The 25336-nt window shown below is 39.1% G+C and overlaps 1 protein-coding gene across 1 annotated transcript in view; it reads right to left on the bottom strand.

The window, feature by feature from the left end:
* Positions 1-1021: 1021 nt before the first annotated feature.
* Positions 1022-25336, bottom strand: part of NPY (neuropeptide Y) — a 41504-nt gene continuing 17189 nt past the window's right edge. The window contains exon 4 of the mRNA XM_082258818.1: positions 1022-1463. Within this exon, the coding sequence (XP_082114944.1) occupies positions 1439-1463 (25 nt within the window). The 3' untranslated portion in view covers positions 1022-1438. The remainder of the gene's footprint in view (positions 1464-25336) is intronic.

Genomic DNA, 25336 nt, shown 5'->3' with positions numbered 1-25336 from the left:
TTATTTAGATTTATTACACTTGATGTTTTCAAAAGTTACCAGTTAAATGTTGTATTTTCGTCAGCTGCTAGAAACTAAGGACAAAGTAGTATAAAATCATAATAACATAATTTGGCAATATATATGACAAGTGACTGAATTATGGAATATGTATTACCCACTACAAACTCTACTAATAAATATGGTGATTTGAACTTAGTAATAACAAATAACCATAAACAGATGCATTTGCCATCTCATTAAACTTGAGAATCTTATGTAATCTGTCTTTTCACTTTAAAAACAGCGCAAGATAGTAGTAGTGGTGACTGCAATCTGAAACTGTGAACCATGAAACCTAAGGATAGTGAACATTATTTTTAGTATTATATAACAAATCTGGCCAGTTTATTGTAAATTCTTCTTAAAATGGTTAAAACAAAACAAATACATATATAAATCTTTATGAGGCAAAGCCTTTTTATATAAATCAATTATATAACGGCCTTTCCTATGAAGTGGCCAATTTTTCTAGCTAATATGTGAGTTGTTTCTTGAAACAGGTTCAGCCTGCTCCTTAATAGAACTCATCATAGTGCAGTTTACCGAACCCTTCTCCTTTTGTTTTGGTATTGTGTTTCCCAGCTCATAGCAAAACTAAAACAATATAGCTGAAATAGCCAATTACAAAACAGGACAGAAGACATTTGTAACCATAGAAATGGATATCAATCATTAGCTTGCACCTTTTCCAAGAGACAGTTGGTTTGGGAGGAAAAACATTTTTGCAGATTGGCTGAAAAAACTTTCAGCCGATTTTACATGAAGTGCTTCTAAAATCTGTATGATGATATAGGGGGGAAAAAAGCATGATATATATATATATATATATATATATATATATATATTTTTTTCGAATGATGTTGTAGTCAACATCCAACAAAAAATTAGTGTCAACAATAAGGATTTTAGCTGTAATAAACAATACATAGATTTAAAATCAGATTTGTTTTTTTTTTTTTTCTTCGTTCAATTGGATTGGTTTATATAATTACATCATACAGCATTTTACTTTTCTCCACAAGAATGATATACAATGTAAGAGCTCCAGTCATTGACATAAAATAAGTGGAATGAAATTAGTGAGGTCTTAATTGTTTCGCTGCCAGAAGTGCTACAACATTCTGACCTCCCCTGACAGGTATATTTTCTGCTCCGGAAACACCTGCTACGTATTTTCCATTTCTTCATTGCACTTTCAAAGCACAAAGTATTTATTTCAACAACAGATGTCTTTATACAAATGTGGTGGAAGAATAAAATAATTCTACAGAATTCAGCAAATGTCTGCATGCATTGGTCTTGTTTTTGGAGGGTTTTCAAAAGTCTGATTTGTCAGAGAGCAATGAAATATGGATCAAAAACTTTGAAAAAGACTGAAGATGGAATTTCATTGTCATCACCACATTGGAGGGTCTTCATATCTGCAAAGACAAAACAACAGCACATTATGAAGGTTTTATTGCTGGCAGATGGAAAATAAACTGTATTAGAACTTTTTGTGTTATAATATGAAGAATACGATTTCTAACTCAGGAGCATGCAGAAACATGTCATCTGGAGCCTTAAAGTGAACCTGTACTATGCCTCTGAACATTTAAGGCTATGGCTGTGGTCTGTATTCTGGTAGAGGGGGCTTCATTGCATTCTTCAAAAGTTATGTAAAGAGGCGGCATGATAAGGTCCCAGAAATTAACTCCCCCCTAGGCAATGACATCAATAGCCACATGTTTAATATGTCAAATTGGAAATCGAGCCCTATCATACAAATGCATTGCACATGAATAGTTACAAATTTAGGATCCTCAAAAAGCTATTTCATGTTATATTTTTCCCCTGAATTATGCAACTGCAACCAGTGGCACAAGATCACCATTTTGCTTCCCCACTGCTCCTACTAGCACCTCCCTATCGGCCACTGAATATGATAGGTGGCCCCAGTGAGCAATTACGAAGCAAGAGAGGGAGAGGGGTTAGATTTTTATGCAAATTACAGCCGACACTAACTAGCTATAGCTGGCAGAGTTGATCTGTGCATACAGACAGCGAGGAAATCCCCCTGCTATCAGAATACAATAGCTCAGAGGGGAGAATTCCCCCATCCACATCGAGTGTGTGGATGGAGGAATCAAGTCATTTTTTCATTCAAGCCGCTGGTGACTCACCTAGGGGCTGCTTTTGTCTAAAACCCTTTTTGTTGGGGTTGTCTAAAACTAGTTTAGCAGCCTGTGTCAACAAGCTTTGGGCTTGTGCCAATGGGTGAATGCAGTATAGACATATCTAAATTCTGTTTATATAATCTGTGAAGGCACCTCATCCAATAATGTTATATCCCTTAACTGCTGCCCCTTTAAATGTGAAAACCACATAAATAAAAAAATACTTAAAGTAGGCGATGTTAAATACTAATTAATTTCCTGTGTACGAATTTCACGGAGTCGCCGGAAGTGACATCACTGGTTAGCAGGAAGTGTAGACAATAGACGGATGTCCGTCTATTGTCTACACTTCCTTGCTAACCAGTGACGTCACTTCCGGCGACTCTGTGACATTCATGCCTGCCAGCTCCTCGGAGCATATGGTGAAGGGTGAGCCTGTTATTCGGTCATAACAAGGGGATGCAATCTGATATGCTGTTTTGAGCTGGTGTCTGTCATTGCACCTTAAATGAAAGCATAAGCATTGATGTGTGTGTGGCGACTAACAAAAAAAACAGTGTTGCACTATTACTGGGTGTTTTTGCTTTGCCTTCATATATATACCATCGGCCATCTGAGAGGTGATTAAGAAGGATTTCTTGACTGATCCAAGAGCTCAGATTTGTGAAAAGGCTGTTTGGTCCCTGGGACCTGGGGTGTCTGGTGAGCATATTTTTGTGCTTATTCATGAGCTGGAGCACTTACAGTAATAAATGAAAGAAAGAAGGCACGGTGTTGGTGGTACCTTTTTCAAGAGCACCATTTTTTCTTCATTGTTTATGGACTGAATATTTTCCACATTCATTTTTCATGGCTATAAATCCTTTGATGCTGGCTATATAGAGTTATTACGGATTATAACATTGTGTTCACTTTATATTCACAGTTAGTAGGATATTTATTTTATTTTATGGTACACATGAATGAATTAGTATTTAACAGCGCCTACTTTAGATATTTTTTTATATATAAATTCTAACAGCACACTTTTTTTGTGGATTTGCTAGGTTGCTAGGTAGATACTGTATATAGTCAAGCTTGTGATCCTAAAGCTTACTTCTGTAAAAAATTACACAACCCAAAAATTAGGCATTTAGTAAATTTAGCTTGTCAAATATGGTCACAAAAGAATCACAGTTTAAGTGGGCAGTTGGGTTCATACGCCCTGCTTTTAATTTTTACTGTGTGCTATACTAGACTATACTGCAGTCATGTATATGCAGTGGAAAAGTATACTAAAATCCAGTGATGAATAAAAAGGAGGGTTAGATGAGTTCAGAGGAAGTCACATGACTGTAACAAAGTAGTATGGAAAAGATATATCTTGTTATAAGGAGATTGAATACAGTTATGTGGCTGTTGTGGCTTGAACTCCAACTATGTACGAGTTGTATGTATTATTGTTTTTTAAGGGATTAGGTTAGATTACGAATCAAAACAAAGTGGAAGCTTGGAAAGCCAACAGCATTAAAACACAATAAAGTGGGGAACTTTTTACTGCCTTGGGACCAAATGGAAATGAAGGTATACAACAATTCAAGGGACTCATCCTTTTTTCTTTTATTTTTCCCATGCATTTGAATATCATTCTTTCTAAACAAAATTCAAATCCCCAACAAGCTATATCGCTAAGTCTTAAAAAGTCTGCAATTCTATATTAGAATTAATATTAATGATACAAAAAGGGAAAGGGTTATAAAAAAAATAATTTATTATCTCTATATGCCAGTATTGCCTCAATCTAACAGTGAGGCTATAGGATAAGGTGAGAGGTCAATCTTGAACACATGGTGATTGCATGCTGTGTCAAGAGTGGGGAACAACATCTTGCTTTCTCTATACACTGGAGGCTGTATGACTAGTGGAACTTTTATGATTTTGACCTTTGTATGTCAATCCACTGTGTGTGTGTGAGTGCTCTGACATCTTTTATTTTATCTTGAATCATTAGTATATAGAGAGTGCTATTTGTCTTTCTTTTATACTTTTCATACACCGTTGCGGTAAATAACAGTGAGGATCTGATGTGGATTATCTAAATGTAATGAGACATCTGGAGTTTTTTTTACATTGTCATGGGTTTTTATTAAGTGTGTTTGTACCTCTATCTAACAGAGAGGCCAGGCAAGGAGGTGAGCGTCCAATTTCTCTATATATATCTGGTTGATTCTGAAAAGGAAGATCCAACCACTAATGTCCATTAATGTCCAAATTGAACACAGGAGTTCTGTTGATAAGAAAGGACTATTTATGGACACTTATTATGTTGATTTTTTTGTTACGCTGCACTTTTATATTGGTATTTTTGTTTTGTGTAAGTGAAGTGAAATTACTGTGTGGTGTTATAGATGGCAACATATTGAGATAGATATTCATGTTATTGTTTAAAAGGTTATTACGCTAACAGTTCACATTTTATTTTAGTTATATTAGAAGTAATGCTTGATTAACATGTGATAGGGAACTAAAACAATACAAATACGGATAAAAAAACCTTTGTGCCTTACTCATTGCCACCTGAACAAATACTCTGCACAATATCTGTCTTCAATATTAGAATAGTATCTGAACACTTTCATCTGATTTGGCTTCCTGGCAGGAATGGCACTGGATACACTGATAATAATAGTGCTCCCACCCTTTGTGAGTAAACCTCACCCATCATAACTGTGGCTAGGATTGCTGGTATTGATACCAGTGAAAAAACTATAGGAATACAGGTTCTAGCTCCTGGTAGTTGTAGATACACATCTGATAATGTTCTACTGTTTGTAAATTGTGGATGTGGAAATTCATGTGGATGAAGCTACGTTAAAATGTTTTTATTTTTGAAATCACATACAAACTATATTTTTTTCAAAGCAATTATAATGATGAAATGATGAGAATTATCAAGAAAAAAATATATGGAACTATGGTGAAGAACAATAATAGTAGAGGGTGTGCCGAGGCTGAAATTGATGGTTTCTATGGTTCTTATATCTCTAAGAGATTTCTGAACCTGATAAAAAGAGAAGTATGGCCAAAGATTTTTGGGCCATACTTCTCTTCTGGTTCACAGGAGTACACTTATGTCCGGATCCACCCAGATGCCTAACCGACAGCTGGTTCAGCCTCTTTGTCAACCACTCCCACCCCCTTCACAGCCTGGCCCTTCAGTGAGCGCTTGAGGGGCAAAGCAGTGAGACGGTGACTGGCAGAGACCAGCTCTCTGCTCTTTGGAGATTGAGATCTGAGTGATCAGCAGTCATGTGATCACTCAGTTCTCTGTCTTAGAGCCAGCAGGGGGCAGCTGCAGCATCTGACCAATGCTGCTGCCACATAGGTGAGTATGTATGTTTCTTTTTTTGACATCCTGCACTTCTCCTTTAAGTCTGCATCGCTTCAGCAGAACCTGCAAGAAGTCTTACCCTCCATATTCAATTTTTAATTTGATTGATATTATGGAGCACACAATAGGAATAGTGGGAGCACCTGGACATGCATTTTCCGTAGTAAGAACCGTCAGACATGGTGGGGGTTGAAAATAAGGTAAAAAAATATGGTGAAGAGATCTTTCTGTAGGAATTCTCAAGAGATAAATAAAACTAGAAGGTGACCCCACCAGACTGATCTATTTCTGACTGTATTTGGGGCTGTATTTAGAAGTCCTGCTGCCCCAGGTACACATTTATGATTACACTCATTGTATAAGCTTTTGTCTCATGTGGCTATTCTTGCTGTCGTGTAGGCACAGTTCTACAAGTGCCTTATGGTAACCATAGCTCAAGCCTTACTTTCTGTTCGTACAAAGGAAGTTTAGGCCACCCTATGTCCCTTGTGGGCAGCCGGACCTGGAATAGATTTGGTAAGCCATGGTTTTGGCCAGATCCCAGCGATATGGACACTTGAGTAAATTCTAAGAGTCAATTTTATACAGAAGACAATTTATTTACTCATACTTACAGAGCAACAAGCAGTGGTTGATTGACCACATTTTTCACCACAGCTATTTAATATTTGACTGGATATTTGTCAGTATCAGGGCAAGCCTGGCCCTATGAGAATGTAGTAAATTGTTAAACATATATCTGTCCATTTGGGCTGTTGCTGGATAGTTGTTTGGATAATGTCTACCTTTTTCCTTCTATTGACTTTGATGTGTTACACCGTGTCAAACGGTTTTTATGTTTTCTGTTCCTTCATATATACTGTAATATTAATATTTTAATAAAGCAATCCTGATTGTTAAAAAAAAAGAAAAGAAAATGCATTTACTGAACAAAAATGTCCATACAACATCTAAGTTATAGACATTGCCATGAAATGGGAAACCTATTTTTTTTATAATCTCATTATAATTAAGTGATATTTATTGTAACCTTGCCTCTTACGGTATCTACCGTTATCCTGTTTTATTTATTTTTCCTTCTTCCAGGAATAACACTAGGACATACCATTCCAGTACAAGTAAAATACATTTATTTGCATACTGTGTAGAAGGTATTCTAAAAGTGGTCTGCTTTCATTAGTAAAATGAGATTCCTAGCTGTGATCTGAAATAGAAGATTGCATGAGGTCCAGGAGTAATGATAAGTGTAGGATTACCAGAACTGTATTGCCAAGTCATCCCAATCAACTGAAAGATGGAAGTTATCTTAATTTTAAAGTGACAGAAATAAAGAAATAACTATCAAAAGAGGCAGTATGGTAAATGTACTAATACACATACCCATTTTGTTGTCGAATGATCACACAAACATAACTGACCATTTTTTACCAAATAGTGCGTGTCACACAAACTTCCTATAAGAGAACACATGCAACTTAGGTTTCTACTTGCTTAAGAAATAAAAAACATCCATGAGTACAATAAAGAAAATACTTTGTGACTTGAAATATAATAAATCTGTGTGATGGGTTCCTCGTGATTTACATCTCAGCCTCAGAAATGGCATTCTGTAAATGCCACTATAAGAGCCAAAATATACTATATAAATCTATTAAGTGGTCCAGGTGTGCATGAAATCTATTTTCAGCCATGGTTGAAAGCAAATCTCCAGCTTTACTGTTACTTTAAATAGTTTTTTGGGACCACACAGGCCTAAATTGCTGGGCAAGCTGTATAAACTATATGTAGCCTCAGCAAAATACAGTGTATAGCCTTATGCTCTGGCTGTGAGATGAGACCTTCTCATCTCACACCCAAACCAAATACAGTCGGGCTAAGTAACGCTCAGCCATTCATAGGCTCTGAATAAATACAATGTTTCCTCTGATTGGCTGGATCGGAGATTGTGACATCATCCGCCCGCCTCTTTGCCTCAGCCAATAAAAGGAAGCTTTGTAGTTATTCAGAGAATACAGAGCTGCCTATGAATAGCTGAGTGCTACTAAGCCTGACCCTACTTTGGTCCAGGCGTGATGCCGAAAGGTCTCATCTCACAGTCTGAAAACAAGGCTTTATACTGTATGCAGCTGAGACTACATACAGTTTATACAGTGCGCCCAGCAGGTGCACATCTTAGCATAGGAAAAAGTTTGGGTAAGTTTGACCCAAATAAACTATGATGCCTACCCGCCACAGTACATGTATTGCGGCAGGGCAGCTTGCACAGGCAATGTAATGTACCTGTACATCGTGGCTTAGTTCTAGGTTCTGGTCGAGTGCTCGCCCCCACCCTTCGGCTCTGCTGTGATTGCACACAGTGGGTTTAATCAGCACTTAGACCTGCTGATCTACTGTGTCCAATCACAGCCCAGAGCTCTGTGTTGACAATCAACACAGGACTCTGTAAAGAAGGAACAATCTCTTTGTTTCTCATCCCTTTAGTACAGTGACAGTGTATTTTATTAGTACTAATCACTATATTAGTGTCACTGGTGATGTCAGTGGCAGTCAGTTCCCACTCAATGTCAGTTAGTGTCAGATTTCCTGCTGCACTATCACAGTTCCATAATAAGTCACTGATCACCACCATTACTAGTATTAAAAAAAATTCCAGTATATATACCATCAGTAGATGCTATAACTTTCGTACAAACCAATTAATATACACTTATTGGGTTTTTGTATTACCAAAGACATGTAGCAAAATTAAGTTTGGCCAAAATTTATGAAGAAATTTGATTTTTCATTATTTTTTTACTTATGTTTTATAAAAGAAAATAGAAAAAATTATTCTTTTTTTAAAATGTTGGTTTTTAATATAATAAACCCAGTGGTGATACCACCAAATAACACCAAAAGAAAGCTCTGTTTGGGTGAAAAAAATGATATACATTTCATGTGGGTACAGCATTGACTGGCCGCTCAATTGCCAGTTAAAGTAATAAGGCAACGCAGAGCAAAAAATGCCCTGGTCATGAAGGGGGTAAAATCTTCCAGATCTTGGGGTAAAATCTTCCAGATCTTGGGGTAAAATCTTCCAGATCTTGGGTAAAGTGACAGTAAAGATGAAAATCACCTTTTACTGATGAGCCTTATCTTCTTGCTGTACATTTTAGTAGGTCAGACATCTGGAACAAGTAAGTGGGTTCTGAGTTTCACTAGCAAGATCAGTGACTCGCTAATAAGTGGAACAATGATGACCCTGGAGTTTGATGACCCTAGTCAGTAAATACATTAAGGGTGTAAATAAGGTTCAGGAGGGCAGTATTTTCTAATATGAAGCTAAGATCTACAACACGCCGATGGACTCCAAGTGTGAAAGGGGCCTTAAGTAGTAGTAGGAAAGTAACTTTAGAAAGTTTTATTTTAATGAAATTGCAATTGATGCTTGGAACAGATTCCGGCAGAGGTAGTGAGTCAGCCAACATTAAGTTCAATTATAAATGCTTGGCATAAACACAGGTCTATGTTCAAACAAAAACTGTTAAAAACATTGTATATTTTAGGCCTGAAATGAGTAACACCCCAACATTTGGTAGTTGCAAATTTTCTGTTGCACAATATAAACACAAATATTTATCCCGGACACAGTAACCAGGGAATGACAGCTCTGAAACTGGAAGTGACACAATGCTTGTCACTTTCAACTTTATTACCTGGAAAGGATGATCAGCAAATGTATGTTCACTGATCTCCCTCAGCTCTACCAGCCAATATCTGCCATGCTAGGCTCGTAAGGAGGGGCAGTGCAGCTGAGGATAAAAGGTGCGGAAAATTGTTTAAAGTGATTGCTTCCAGTGAAAATCTGGAAGTTGACTTAAAGTATAACTAAAGGCAAAATTTCTTTTTTTTTAGTTTCGGATACAATGGAGATAAATTACAACATGTGTCAATTTTTTATTGCTGTCTGTGCCCCCTTTAACCACTTCTGGACCGGAAGATTTTCCTCCTTAATGACCAGCCCATTTTTTGCGTTATTTAACGGACTATTGCGCAGTCATGCGAAGCTGTACCCAAATAAAATTTATGTCCTTTTTTTCCCACAAATAGGGCTTTTCTTTTGGTGGTATTTGATCACCTCAGCAATTTTTATTTTTTGCGCTATAAACAAAAAAAAGACAATTCTTGAAAAAAAAAAAACAATATTTTTCACTTTCTGCTATATAATATTCCCAATAAAAAAAAATAAAAATTAAATTTTTTCATCATTTTAGGCCAATTTGTATTCTGCTACATATTTTTGGTAAAAAAAAAATAATCCCAATAAGCGTATTTTGATTGGTTTCCACAAAAGTTATCACGGCTACAAACTAGGGGAAAGATTTATGTCATTTTTATTTATTTATTTATTTTTTACTAGTAATGGCGGCGGTCAGCGATTTTTAGCGGGACTGTGAGATTGTGGTGGACAGACCCCTAACTGAAATTTTTGACACTTTTGGGGGATCAGCTAAAAATATGCACTGTTACTGTAACACTGGCAGGGAAGGGGTTAACCCAGGGGTGATCAAAGGGTTAAATGTGAGCCTAGGGGGGTGTTTTCTAACTGTGGGGGGGGGGTGAAGGATAGGAGGAACACAAGAGCTTTTTATTCATTCCAGAGAGAACAACAGTCTGCTGTGTTTACAACAGCAAACCGCCATTCTCTCTTCACGGGGAGCGATCGTGGGTGCTCGGCGGCAATCACGGTCGCAGGCCCCGTGAATCGGCTTCCCCACTGGTGAGTGGGCGCACGTGCGCCCCGAGGGTCGCTCCCGCAAACTGCCACACAGGTACAAAGATTCATGGGAACCTGCCGACCTGCCGCCATATAACTGCGGCGGCTGGTCGGCAAGTGGTTAAGGAGATTCCCACGCTCTATTTGTCCTGTTAACCATAATCATTGAAAGTAAAAGAAAATCCCAAGTTTTGGGTTGTCCCCAGAAAAGTAATAGTGGGGAAAACTTCCAATGGGGACACTAGTTTTGGTGACCTAGGGGGCCCCAAAAAATTACCTTCATTTGCAGGGATTTTCTCTCACTCCCTGTCCGTTCTAGAGACAGGAAGTGAAGGGAAATCTCCGCAATGGGACACAGATGGCGAAAAAAATCTTACAGGGGATATAACTCTCCCTTACTCTATCCAAAATAAAAATAAATGTTTTGCCTATAGTTCTACTTTAAAGTAGAAATATAGGCACACCTTTTTATTCCATTTTGGATAGAACAAGGGAAGGTTATAACCCCTATCAGATTCACCATCTGCTTCCCATTGTGGAGATTTACCTTTACTTCCTGTCCCAGAGCAAAACAGGAAGTGAGAGGGAATACCTGCAAATTAAAGAAATTTATCGGGGACCCCAGGTCACCAAAACTAATGTCCCTATTTTAAGTTTCCCCTCTATTATTATTCTGGGGCAACCTAGAATTTGGGATTTTCTTTTATCTTCACTTACAATGACAATGGTAAACAGGACAAATAGAGAGGGTGTATCTCCCATTTTTATCCCTCTCCTCTCTATCCAAAACAAAAAAAAAAGTTTTGCCTTTAGTTATACTTACGTATCGGAAACACAGTCCTGGCTGCTTTAGCAGCAGCTGAAGAATAATAAACCTGCTAACTCATCTCCCTCCCTCCTTCCTCCCTGCCTTCTATGGACAGAGGAAAGAAGGAAACAGAGCGAGCTGGGCTTCTAAAAGAATGACTTGAACCACTGCAACTAAAGAGGTCAATGAGGACTTGATAAAAAGCTCATTTACCGCTTGTCAAAAATATTTAAATATTTGAAAGTATGCATGGTTACACCTAAAATGTCTTTTTAAAAGTACAGTTCATTAACTATGCAATTAACTACTTACCGATGGGCCACCGTCAAATGACGGTGGAGCGGTGCGGCTCGCGTTCTGGGACGACTTCATATGACAGCGCCCCAGAACACCCTCTCTCAGTGCTGACTGTCAGTGCCCATCAGTGCCCCCCGTCAGTGCCCATCAGTGCTGCCTATCAGTGCCACCTATCAGTGCCCATCAGTGCAGCATATTAGTACCTCCTCATCAGTGCCACCTCATCAATGCCCGTCAGTGCCACCTCTCAGTGCCCGTCAGTGCTGCCTATCAGTGCTCATCAGTGCGACATTTTAGTACCTCCTCATCAGTGCCACCTCATCAGTGCCCATAAGTGCCACCTCATTAGTGCCCATCAGTGCAGCCTATCAGTGCCCATCAGTGCCGCCTCATCAGCGCACATCAGTGAAGGAGAAAAATTACTTATTTTTAAAATTTACTGACAGAAAATAAAAACTTTTTTTTTTTTTCAAAATTTTCTGTCTTTTTTTTTTTTTAGTAAAAAATAAAAAACCCAGAGGTAAATACCACCAAAAGAAAGCTCTATTTGTGTGAAAAAAATGATAAAAATGTCATATGGGGACAGTGTAGCATGACTGCGCAATTGTCATTCAAAGTGTGACAGCACTGAAAGCTGAAAATTGGACTGGGCAGGAAGGGGGTGAAAGTGCCCTGTATTAAAGTGGTTAAATAAAACAGCAGGGTGAGCTTTCTACTATTCCTGCAATGCAGTCCTGTATTAGTGGTCCAAGAGAACAAATTGCATACTTTTATATATTTATGGAGCTATATGATAAATGCATTAGTAAATAAAATATTTAATTAAAATGGACATGCAGATATAGCAGAGCAATCACATTATAAGGATGTAACTAATCTGGATAAAGGATTCTAATTAGGTATCTGTTTCAGTATGTTAATGACATAGCATTAACGGTCATTTTATAATTGGAATAACATCATAAATTGGACGTTTCCGTTCATGAGCATGCTGTTCAGAAAGCAAGAATTACCCACTTGAAAAGTGGTTTTCCGTGTCTTGTTATCTATTGATCATTTTGTCAAGTCTAATAAAACGCCTTACCCGGGGGTAAACAGATCTGTTTTGACATCCAAGGAATTGAAGACATTGGGTGTCACTGTGAACACTAACACATTTCATTCTAGCTGTCTTATTATTTTTTGGTAGTGTGCAGCAACGTTATTACCAAAGAATCTTTACCATTTAGTGGGAATTGCAGCTTTCGATACATTGGTTTAGGAGTTCTTATCAGACACTTGATGACTTAGATTAGAAGATTTTGAACAACGTAATCAATTTTTTTTATTTGGGCCATACCCCTACTAAGGGCTCAATTCACACTATGAGGCATTTTGGTATTGGAATTTGCATCCCAATGTGACTTGATTGGGAATCAGGGATGGCAAGACATAGAGGGGGAGATTTACTAAAACTGGACAATGCAAAATCAGGGTAGCCAATCAGCTTCTAATTTCAACTTGTTTGATTAACCACTTGCCAACCGCCGCAAGTACATATACTGCGGCGGTCAGCCCCCCCTGGGCAAAGTGACGCATGGGTACGTCACTCGCCCGCGAGCCAATAGGAGGCGAGCGTGCACCGCCGTAGGTGCGCTCCCGCCCCCGCTCGTTCACTGTCATCCCAGCGCGAGTGACCGGCGGCTCCAATGTCCGCCTGTCACTCGCGATCTCCCGCTGGAGAGGGAGAAAGGCAGGCGGCTGATGTAAACAAAGCCGCCTGTCATTCTCGCTGGTGTAACTGCAGAGATCATACGATTCTGCTATGTAGGATCGTATGTCTCTGTGGTTACATCAAAAGCCTCGCCCCTTTACAGTTAGAAGCACGCCCCTAGGGACACACTTAACCCCTGGATGTCTAATAAAGTTAACCCCTTCCCTGCCAGTGTCATTTTTACAGTAACAGTGCATATGTATAGCACTGATTACTGTAGTAATGTCACTGGTACCCCCAAAAGTGTAAAAAATGTCAGTCAAGGGTCCGATCTATCCGCCGCAAAGTCGCAGTCCCGCAAAAAAAAATTGCAGATCACCGCCATTACTAGTTAAAAAAAACAGTAAAAATGACATAAATCTTTTCCTTAGTTAGTAAACGCAATAACTTTTGCGCAAACCAATCAAAATACACTTATTGTGATTTTTTTCACCAAACATATGTAGCAGAAAACAAATTGGCCTAAATTGTTAACAAATTTTGATTTTTACATTTTTTCGGGGGGAATTTCATGTAAAAAATATTTTTTCAAAATTGTCGCTCTTTTTTTGTTTATAGCGCAAAAAGTAAAAATCGCACAGGTGATCAAATACCACCAAAAGAAAGCTCTGTTTGTGGGAAAAAAAGGACGTCAATTTCATTTGGGCACAGCGTTGCACGACCGCGCAATTGTCCGTTAAAGTCACGCAGTGCCGAATCGCAAAATAGGCCCTGGTCTTTGAGCAGCCAAATCCTCCGGGGCTTAAGTGGTTAAGCTTTGACAACAAAACCTGGAAGCTGATTGGTTTCTATGCAGATCTGCACCAGATTTTGCACTCTTCGGTTTTAGTAACCACCCCCCACAGATACATTAAAATGTTTTAGTATGTTTTGCAAAAATCCCTTGATTCTGTCCCTCGAAGACCTTAACACACCTCTTTTTCTTTTACTAGGTATAATATATAGCAGGAGGAGAAATATGGGACAGCAAAGCTATGTTTGTGCTGAGGTATTCATTTAAGATTCAGTAACTGAATGAACTTCCTTCAATGTCCTGGGCAGCTTATAGGCAGCCTATTAAGAGTTATATATTGGTAGAGTGTGGCTAAATTATCATTGTTGTATTAATACTGTTACAATGTCCCTTATATTATAAAAACATAATAATGCCTGTTTAAGACCAAAGCCAATTAATTTATGAATTGAAACTAACAGGAACACCAAAAAGAAAAGCACACAATGATAACCACAGTCATTATGCAGCTTAGGACTACAGGAAACAGTGGTGTCAGAGGGCAATGGCAAGGTCTTTGGCATCTAAATAATGTGATTTCCAATCTTTGAATGGAGGACGGGTGGATGAACTAAAGGTCCACCTCCTCATTCATAGTTCATGGAAGCTATAGTAGGGGGCAGAAATTGTAGGCATAATCGTTACTCTTGATGAGTGCCTGTGACAGGTCCAGCCGATCATATTACCCATCGCAGCACCAAAGGATTACGGCTGTGGGGATATGGGGCGAGGGAGCAGAGGACTTTGGATTTAAAAAAAATTGCCTAAACTTAAGCCTCAAGTAATTGACTTATAATAAATATATGTTTATCTTAAATCTTTCACAAATAAATCACAGCCTCAGCCACCTGCTGACTCCTGAAGGAGTCAGCTCTTCCCCAATGTAGAGAATAACTATTACGAAAAAAAGTAATTGTGATGATTTGGCATAAACAGTTTGTCTGTAGCAATCAGACAATCAAGACAGAAAGGAAAAGTGAATCCCTAAAATTTTACTCTGTATTGCAAGTTTTTTATTTATTTTAAATGCTAATACAGTATAATTAGATTATAATACAGCATCATTAAAAGTTTGCCTTCAGGTTGGGGTTTCCTAGTTTGTCTAGCTACTGGAATATGTTTTTCCAGACGATATCCTCTCTCACGGGAATGTTGAAGTCACCCGATATGGGATTAGCATTATTCAACTTGAGCCTAAACCAATTCCCACCGCAAGCGAGACAGGTGGTATGTCACACACTGCTGGCTGCACGTAACAACATTCTCAAAAATTGGGGATCCCAGAACTCTCTAAACGTATCTTATGTCAAGACCTTAGTGAACCACAACTATATCTTTGAGCGTTTACTGGCTATCATCCAAGGGACATGTAAACACTTCGATGATCGCTGGACCCTGTGGCTGACCTCTAATAGTCTCACTAAACTATGTTAACTGCATCCTTAACTTGTACTTACGGGTATCGGCAGGGGTGTGTGCCCTCCATCTCCTGCACAGTTTGCACCCAGATGGGGTGCAGGGGGTGGGAGGCGTAGACCCAGCCGGTCAACCTTTATTTGATTTATAATCCTATGTTATACGGATATGACATAATGGCGCTGTCTTTTTACATGTTATGGCATTTGCTATCTATACCTGTGACATTGTTCAGAACCATTGCCTGTTGCACTGGTGTTTTCTTTCTTGTTTGCTTTTTAAAACCAATAAAAATGTATTGCTCAAAAAAAAAAAAAAAAAAGTTTGTCTTCAGTCTGAAAAATATTACAGTGGCTCAATTAAGATGACATTAGCAGGAGCAGCTATTAAAATGTATTTTACTATCTGAAAGTCTTATAAATAAAAAAGATCTATTAGCACATTATGGCTTATCATGGTAAAATATCACACATGGTACCAAATGACATTTACTTTAAAGACTAACCAACATGAAACTGATATATTATCAGATGAATAAAATAAGTATGGCTATAGATGATTTAGCTGCAAGATTATTTGCTGTGTTGGAATTTTATCTTTTTTTCTGTTTTTAAAATTAAAAAAAAATCTTCTTAGCTTGATGTTTAAAAGACTTTCACTCTAAGGATGATAAAATATTTTACCTTTGGGGCCGTTTTCCTGCATGGCTTATTGGTTATCTCTTTTTGCAGCCTGATGAAAATTCATCCGTACGAGAAATAGTAAATAAAGCGCCTGAACATTCCATTAACGCTGCAGCATGTCTGTAACCTCTGGCACTCTCCGTCCTAGTGTCATGTAATGTTATCACTATTACAGGCTCTTCTTAAGACTCTAGCTTGGGTGCTGACCATGACTAACTATTTTTTACATAGCAGAGTACGGACACAAAAGACCTTCAACAAACCAAAAAGCACATTGCTGTAGAGGCCAAGCAAGATTTGACAATTTAAACTAGAATTTTGATATACTGGAAAATGTGATATTTGGTTTTCATACAAATGAGATTACTTAAATCTAGCAAAAAAAAAAAAAGTTGCTTTCAACATCAGGTTTTCGCTTTTTCGAAATAGAAAAAAAATATATGAAAGTATTTTATTACTTAATAAGGCGATTCAAATGTTTTAAAAAAATATTTATATATTTTGAAAGAAACTAAAGACTTTAAATAATCTCTCTGTCACCCTTGGATATGTGAATAGTGTATGGGGTAGATTTATAAATAGCAAAAATGCTGTTCAACTTGCAAGGGAAACTGCACAGTGCAGGAGAGATTTTTCTCCAAAACTTTTTATTTTGTAAAGAATACACTATCATATACTGGAAAAAAAGCATAAAAGCGCTGTGTAAACTGTCGGCGCTATATAAATACTATATAATAATAATAATAATAATAATAATAATAATTTTTGCCTGCACATAATTGAATCATGGAAGTCGGCAGAGATTCACTAAGATCTAGGGAAAATTTCCTTGCAAAGGGAACTGTCTATTTACCTTCAGCAAATCAACCGTTTTCACTATCACAAAAAATAAAGAGGAATGAAACCCTTCTATCTACTGACAATTGTGCTATCTTAGCCTCTATTCAGATCTACAGGTGCCATGGCACTGTACACATGATCAACCATGACACCAGCCATTTCAGGGCTTGAACATTGGTTTAGAGCAGTGTTTCTCAACCTTTTTTCAGTCAAGGCACCCTTTCAAAACTGTGGACAATCTCGAGGCGCCCTTAAAAATGATGGAAAGTCTCGAGGCACCCTTAACAATTATGGACAGTCTTGAGGCACCCTTTAAAAATTATGGACAGTCTCGAAGCACCCTTTAAAAATTATGGACAGTCTCGAGGCATCCTTTAAAAATTATGGACAGTCTCGAGGCACCCTTTAAAAACTATGGACGATCTTGAAGCACCCCATTCTAAAATGTAAAAGCTATTCTAATAGTTTTACATAATGCAGCAACATTCATAAGTCCAAGTAGGACACCCAACATTAGAGGTGATTTTTCCTTCCAAAGAAAATATACTTTTGCAAACTTGTACTGACTAGTATTCCAGTGTTTGTCTTTACCCTCAGTTTTTCTCCATCACTCAACGAATGTGATCCTGATGGAGAGGGGCAAGAGAGGGTCAAACAAGGATGCTGTGCAGATTACTGACATTCTCCTATTCAACTGATGATGCCATTGGTTGTTAGGACACCAGCAGCTAGAAGGTTGTAATGGTGCACAATGAAAACCTGTGACTTAGTGTAACTAAAAAAGCAGCCTTCATCCACATGCCACCTTGTATGGCACCCCTGAAGACACCTCGAGGCACCCTGGTTGAAAAAGTCTGGTTTAGAGTATACATCAGCACACTGGCAACTGTGGCAGTTATCACAAGAGGCATGCCTTGAATGCAGCATACATTGCACCTGCGCTAACAGTCAGAATGTGAATGATAACACTGAAGAAAACAACATTGGTATAGTGTCCTGAAAAAAGTAATTGCCCCCTAAACCTAATAACTGGTTGTACCATCCTTGGCGGCAACAATTGCAATTAAGTGTTTGTGATAACTGGCAATCAGTCTTTTACATCATTATAGAGGAATTTGGGCACACTCTTCTTTGCAGAAATGTTTTAGTTCAGCCACATTGGAGGGGTTTCCAGCATGAACAGCCTGTTTAAGGTCATGCCATAACACCTCAATCAGATTTAGGTCCAGACTTTGACTAGGCCACTCCAAAATCTTAATTTTTTTTTTTTTTTTTGAGCCATTCAGAGGTGGACTTGCTGGTGTATTTCGGATCATTGTCCTGCTGCATAACCCAAGTGCGCTTGAGATTGAGGTCACAAACTGATGGCCAGACATTCTCCTTCAGAGTTTTCTAGTAGAGAGGATTCATAGTACCATCAATTAGTTGTCCAGGTCCTAAAGCTGCAAAGCAGCCCTAGACCATCATACTATCACCACAATTTTTGACTGTTGGTATGATGTTCTTTTTATGAAATGCTGTGTTAGTTTTACGCCAGATGTAACACAATGCACACCTTCCAAAAAGTTCAACTTTTGTCTCTTAATTCAACTTAGTCCACAGAATATTTGCCCAAAAGTCCTGGGGATAATCAAGACTGGTTTTGTAAATGTCAGATGAGCCTTTGTGTTCTTTTTGGTCAGGAGTGACTTTCGCCTTGGAACTCTCCCATGTATGCCCTTTTTTTGGCCAGCCATTTTCATATTGTTGAATCAGGCAAGTGATGCCTGCCGTTGTGCTATTGGAATCATTTTGGTATGTCGTCCACTCCTGAGAAGGTTCACCACTGTTCCAAGTGTTATCCGTTTGTAGATAATGGCTCTCACTGTGGTTCGCTGAAGTCCCAAAGTTTTAGAAATGGCTTTGAAGCCCTTTCCAGACTGATACATGTCAACTTCTTTGTTTCTCATCTGTTCTTGAATTTCTTTAGAAGGCATCCTGATGTGTTGCTTTTGTAGATCTTTTAGCATACTTCAATTAGTCAGACAGCTTCTATTTAGGTGATTTCTAGATTTAACACAGGTCTGACAGTAATCAGGCCTGGGTGTGATGAGTGAAACTTACCTCAGCCTTCTAAAAAATGTGGTTCATCACAATTCATTCATGATCTGGCAAGGGGAGGGGGTAATTACTTTTTCACATAGGGCCAGGCAGGTTTGGAAATTTTTTTCCCTTAATAAATTAATTCATCATTAAAAACTGCATTTTGTATTTACTCGGGTTATCTTTGTGTAATATTAAAAATATTGTTTGATGATCTGAATCATTTAATGTGACAAATATGCAAAAAATAAAGAAAAATCAGGATGGGGGGCAAATACTTTTTCACAGCACTGTATGCAGAATTTAAAGTGATTGCAAAGCTTTATTTTTTTCATTCAAATAATAAACATTTTATACTTACCTGCTCTGTGCAGAGGTTCTGGCCCAGATCCTCCTCTTCTCGGGCCCAACGCCGACACTCCTGGCAACTCCCTCCTGTGGGGCGCCTCCACAGGAAGCAGCCTGCTATGGGGGCACCTGAGCCGAGCCGCTGCTCTGTGTGTCCATTCACACATAGAGCCGTGGTTTGGCCCTGCCCCCCTCTGTCTCTTGATTGGCTCAATGGCTTTGATTAACACTGGGAACCAATGACGCCCACTGCTGCCAATAGCCAATCATGAGTCTGAGTCCCCGGAGAGGCAAGACTTTTGTGGACATTGCTGGATCCAGAGGGGGCTTGGCTAGGTATTAAGGGGGGCTGCTGCACATAGAAGGTTTTTTACTTTCATGGATAGACTGCATAAAGGTAAAAAAACCTTGTGCCTTTACAACCACTTTAATAACACATTAAACGTTGCTAACTTAAGATTTCTTTCAGGAAATAGTTAAGATGGTAAGTTTAGTTCCACTTAAAATTTGTATTATGTAGTATGAAAGCTGTTACAGAGGGCTGAGAGATCACTGCCTTCTTTGACCTTTTACGGCAGTTTGCCAGATGGGTTCCTGTGCAATGGCTATGTGTCTTCTTTCTAGAGATTAATGATTTGCTTCCACAAGCAGGCACCTCTCTCTTTCATCTCTATAGCTTCAGGCTCGTACCTGCATTCTACAACAGGGGTTGGACAAGACATTATCTTTCTGGTGAACTCCCAGCTTTTCCCAGCCAAGGTTCCTTGTTCCACTCCCCCTGGGAAGACCACATCCAACGAGGTAGGGGGAGCCTAGGCTCCTGACTCTGGCCTAATCTTAATCTCCTGAGCACATGGTTGCCCCTCCCAAGGAAGTAGGCCTACAACCTCCCCCAGGCAAGGGATGGGGGGGGCTTCACAAGGTCACACCCAGATACAAATGATAACACTGGGTTTAGGAGAGACCAAGTGAATGTAGAACTATCAATTTTAGGTAAGCTGATTACAACTAAGTAACACTAAATTTGAATAATCACCCCTGCTTAAGGTAGGGTAGCAACAAGTGCCCAGCATAGTAGTGGGCTGAGCAATGGCGATGGGGAGAGACATTGCCAGATATATTAAAGGTTTAGCTGTTTGCCTTCATTCAGAGAATTTAGTATTGTTTTTGTAAAAAAAAGAAAGATATGCACTGCATAAAAATGTTATTTATCTAGCATTAAGGAAACCAAATATGCCACAGCAGAACAAAATTATTTTCTGCTTGAAGTGGGCAATCTATGCCTTGTGAACTTTTCTCTACTCTGAGTTAGCAAACATTAAACAAAGCTCCTCCTATCAAACTGCAATTCAAATATGAACCGAAGGTTGAAAATCTTGGTTGAAGGCCAACTTTATCCAAAATGCATGTCTCCATTAGTGATGGGTGAATCATCCCAGATCCGATTCCCCAAAGGTTTGGCAAACCTTGTTTGAAATCTGGCTAACCCACTGAAGTCTATGGGATAGGGGCACATTTTTTTTTTTCTTGTAATTCTGGTAGTTTTCAGGGATAATTGACAAACTCCTTTCAAAAGCATGTAAGCTGGCAACTGCCATTGGGCAAATGTACCAATGCAAACTTTTTTTTATTTACCATACAGTGTCGAGAGGATCTTTTTTCATGCAGTTTGAGGGAAACAATGACAATACATAAAAGGAAATCAGAAAAAAACAGCAAAGTTGCGTCATCATTGTCCTTTTTTAAAATAAAATCAAGCCCCCAATAAAAAGACAGCGTGGCATAGTGTGTCACAGTAGTGTCTTCTGCCCCGCTTCTAATACCTCCCCATAGTGGTACTCTCTGTCCGCCTCCCCCCCGCACAGTGGTGTCCTCTGCCCACTTTCACATCAACCCCCCCTAGTAAAGTATTCTGCCCCCCATGTACTGTTCTCTGCCCTCAACACAATAATGTCCTCTGCCCATACATAGCAGTGTCCTGTGCACCCCCCCCACAGTAGTGTCCTCTGCCCCCCATAGCACTGTCCTCTGCATCCCCCCCCCCCACACACACAGTAGTGTCTTCTGCCCCCCCATAGCACTGTCCTTTGCATCCCCCCCACCACAGTAGTATCCTCTGCCCCCCCAAAGAAGTATTCTCTGTCCCCCACAAGTAGTGACGGTTTCCCCCTTTGCAACTCATTGCTGTGTGTAGGTAGCTCTTTTCTACTTTACACCGGCTGTACATCAGAGCAGAGTAAGAGACACAGTGCTGGATCGAGTGGGGGGGGGGAGTGGGTGCTGCCAGAGTTAACTTTTCATGTTAGCAAGCTGATGATTTTATTTGCTAGGACTGCCTAGCAACCAATCACCTGCTAGTTAACTTGCAAAGTTAACTAAAGAAGTTCCCATACTCCTGCCCTCCTTTCAGCATTGTGCCTCTCACTCTGCTTTGCTATTAAAAGGAGAACGGTGGAGCCTGGGGGGAAGTGTCGGCACATCTCTGTTCGTGATCTACCTGTCAGCTTCATGCGATCGTCAGGTAGACCATGATCGATAGGTTGCCAACCCTGGGCATAAGATGTAGAAGTGTGAAACTTGCTAGCAGCAGGGCATTTTTAATGAGACAGAATTGGCCAAAATATACTAGAGAGGTGTTTTACTAATACTGATACTAAGAATTAAGGAACACAGATGCAAAAGCAGTGTAAAATTCCCCACCAGCATAAAAATTTTATATAGCAAGGCCAAGATTTACTAAATACCAGAAGCACAAGCTGGGGCCTTAGTGCAGGAGTTAAGATAATGCAGTCTAAAATTTTCCACTAGCAGGACAGTTCTAATCATAGACAAAAGGCCAAAATGTACTAAAGACAAAGAGTACAGTAGGGTCATTTACTACAAGAATTAAGACAGAGGTCAGACATCAAGTGGTGGTCACCAATTGGAGATGCAATCTCAGATCAAATTTCAAGCTAATTTGTAAGTCCTGTTGTATCTAGGACCTTTTTATTTATAGTATATACGCCCCCCTGTATCTTTAGGGCATGCAAGAGTATAAATATAGATTTCTTAGTTTACAGATCACATGTTGTTTGGCACCCTCTCCTGAGTGATGCTTATTCAGGAAACACGTCAAGTTAAGTGGGGTACACACTAAAAGAAAATCGGGCGGAACCGATGAAAAAATTTTCTTAAGAAAATTTGGACGAAAATTCTCGTACAACAAAGGCTTTTTTGTTGTTTATTGTTTCTGATCATGCACAGTCTTTCTTTTCAGATTTTTTTCGTACAAAAATCGTACGAAAACGGTACACATTAAATGAAAATCGTTAGTTTTTTCCCATACGAGAAAAATTTTGGAGTTTGTCCCTTCGAGAATTTTTGTAAGAAAATTCTGAATCGTCTGTAGAAAGTTCTGTACACACTATTCGAAAATCATATGAAAATTCTTTGGAATTCTTATAGTGTGTACGAGCCTTTAGAGAATGCCTTCTTCTGCAATACAAACATTAAGGCTATGATAAATGTGTATACGAGGAATTATATCAGCTTGCTGTATATTTATATTGTATGTAATCCATACTGTTATGTATGTTGTTTATTGGCTTGATATTTTTTTTATTTATGTGTCAAGGTCTATCCAATAAATTGTTATTTTACCATCCATGTATCATGCCTCATACAAAGTCCCATGGGCAAACATTCTCAGTTTTGAAGAATTAAGAGATCACCGATGAAACAGTAATGCAGAAGCGGCCAGCTGCAGGACAATATTAAATAGCAAGGCTGGCACCAAATTTACTAGAGACAAAGAGCACAGGCTAGGGTTTCACTGTAAGATTTAGGATATTGCAGGGGAAACTTCAGTATACAATTGCCCAGCAACAGGACAGTTTGAATTAGGAAAAACAGGCTTAACCGGTGTATACCTAACCTTATTTTACCAATGGGGATAGAGGCTTGTGGTGAATGTGAATGATATAATGTGAGGTGGTTTAAGCTCACACTGTTCTTGCATGTTTTTTTGACGATGCAACAGTGGACAGTGAACAAAAGGCAGCTCCAAGAGGAGATGATCAATAACAAGCGAATGCTTTGAAACTTAGTAAAAGGCCCTATTAACATCAAATATAGAAGTAAGAAAACCCCTAAAAAATGCTAACCCTAAAAGGAAAGTCTGCAGAAAAAAAAAAAAGAAAAACAGTATAGCCTTAAATAAAGGCTCTTTCAACATAAAATAATAATAAAAAAAACAATATACCCCGAAAAGAAATAAAAACTCCAAAAAAACATAGCTGAAACAAAAGGCCATTTCTTAACCACTTGCCGACCAGTCACTGGGACTGTACTGCGGCAAAGTGGCTCGATTCCGTCCAGCGACGTCGACCTACGTCGCTGGACTCCTCCCCTTGCGGTCGGCGCTCGTGTGACTCTGGAGGCTCGCTCCCGCTGTTTTCAGTCACAGCGGGAGTCGGGCCAGGGGAGGAGCAGCGGCGATCGCCGCCGCTCTTCCCCGATCGTCGGGGAATCGAGTCTGGAGATCCGCCCACTTGTGTAAACAGAGCGGGCGGATCTCCTAAGTGACAAACAGTGACAGATTGCAGGGTTCAGCATAGCTGAACATGCGATCTGTCCCTGTGTCACTCAGTCACCTCCACCCACACACGTCAGTAAGCACCAGGCATACATTAACCCCTCCCTCTCCAATAAAATTAACCCCTTCCTTGCCAGTGTCATTTTTACAGTAACAGTGCATATTTATAGCACTGATTACTGTAGAAATGTCACTGGTACCCCCAAAAGTGTCAAAAATGTCAGTCAAGGGTCCGATCTGTCCGCCGCAATGTCGCAGTCCATAAAAAAAATCGCAGATCGCCACCATTACTCGTTAAAAAAAAAACACCAAAAATGACAGAAATCTTTACCGTAGTTAGTAAACGCAATAACTTTTGCGCAAACCAATCAAAATACTCTTATTGTGATTTTTTTTTACCAAACATAGGTAGCAGAAACAAAATTTTGATTTTTACATTTTTTGGGGGGAATTTCATATAAAAAAATGTGAAAAATATTGTTATTTTTTCAAAATTTACGCTCTTTTTTTGTTTATAGCGCAAAAAGTAAAAATCGCACAGGTGATAAAATACCACCAAAAGAAAGCTCTGTTTGTGGGAAAAAAAGGACGTAAATTTTGTTTGGGTACGGCATCGCACGACCGCGCAATTGTCATTTAAAGTCGCACAGTGCCGAATCGCAAAAAGTGGCCTGGACGTAAGACAGCAAAATCCTCCGGTGGTAAAGTGGTTAAAGGGAAGCCTTGCAAAAAAAAAAAAAAAAAACATTAGTTGTGGCGAACCCATTCCAACTAGTGCACACAGAATCTGGTTCAGCTGTGCATAGTAACCAATCAGCATCCAGGTTTTTTTTGTCAAAGCTTATTCAAACAAGCTGAAGTTAAAAGCTGATTGGTTACTACGCACAGCTGCACCATATTCTGTGTGCACCTGTTTTCGTAAATCTCCCCCAAAGCCTCTACTCTGGAATGTGACAGTGTTTAAGGTGTATTCACAGTTATTTAATTTTAAATATTACAGTATATACATAGAGAAGGGATGTTTTGGAACCTCTATTAGGTTTTTACTACTGTCTCTGTCCCCACTCTCTTTACCTGTCTTGGTGACCATTATGACTGGAACAGGAAGTGTTAGGAAATCCAAAACTTACAGTTTTCACCAGAAAAGGACGTGAGAGAGAATCTCCCAATAGGACAACTGTTTCAGTGAAAACTCCTGACGAGAAAATTTCCATTTACTTTGACTGATACAATTTATTTCCCAAAAGCAATGAGTTGTTATTACTGGTCTCTGCGTTTATACTAGGCCCAGCTCTTTTCAGGCACTTTGACCCAGTCAGTGGAGCAGAAAATAATTCTACTGCTTTTTCTGATACAACAGAAACTTACAGTAAACAATAATTGATTTTACTTAGTAGAAAAGAAACATTGCACACAAATTTCTCCAGAATCGCAGCT

Source organism: Pelophylax lessonae (assembly GCF_965119305.1).
Source record: "Pelophylax lessonae genome assembly, chromosome: 5".
NCBI classification, from domain to species: Eukaryota; Metazoa; Chordata; class Amphibia; order Anura; family Ranidae; genus Pelophylax; species Pelophylax lessonae.
This window is presented reverse-complemented; position numbering and strand designations above follow the sequence as displayed.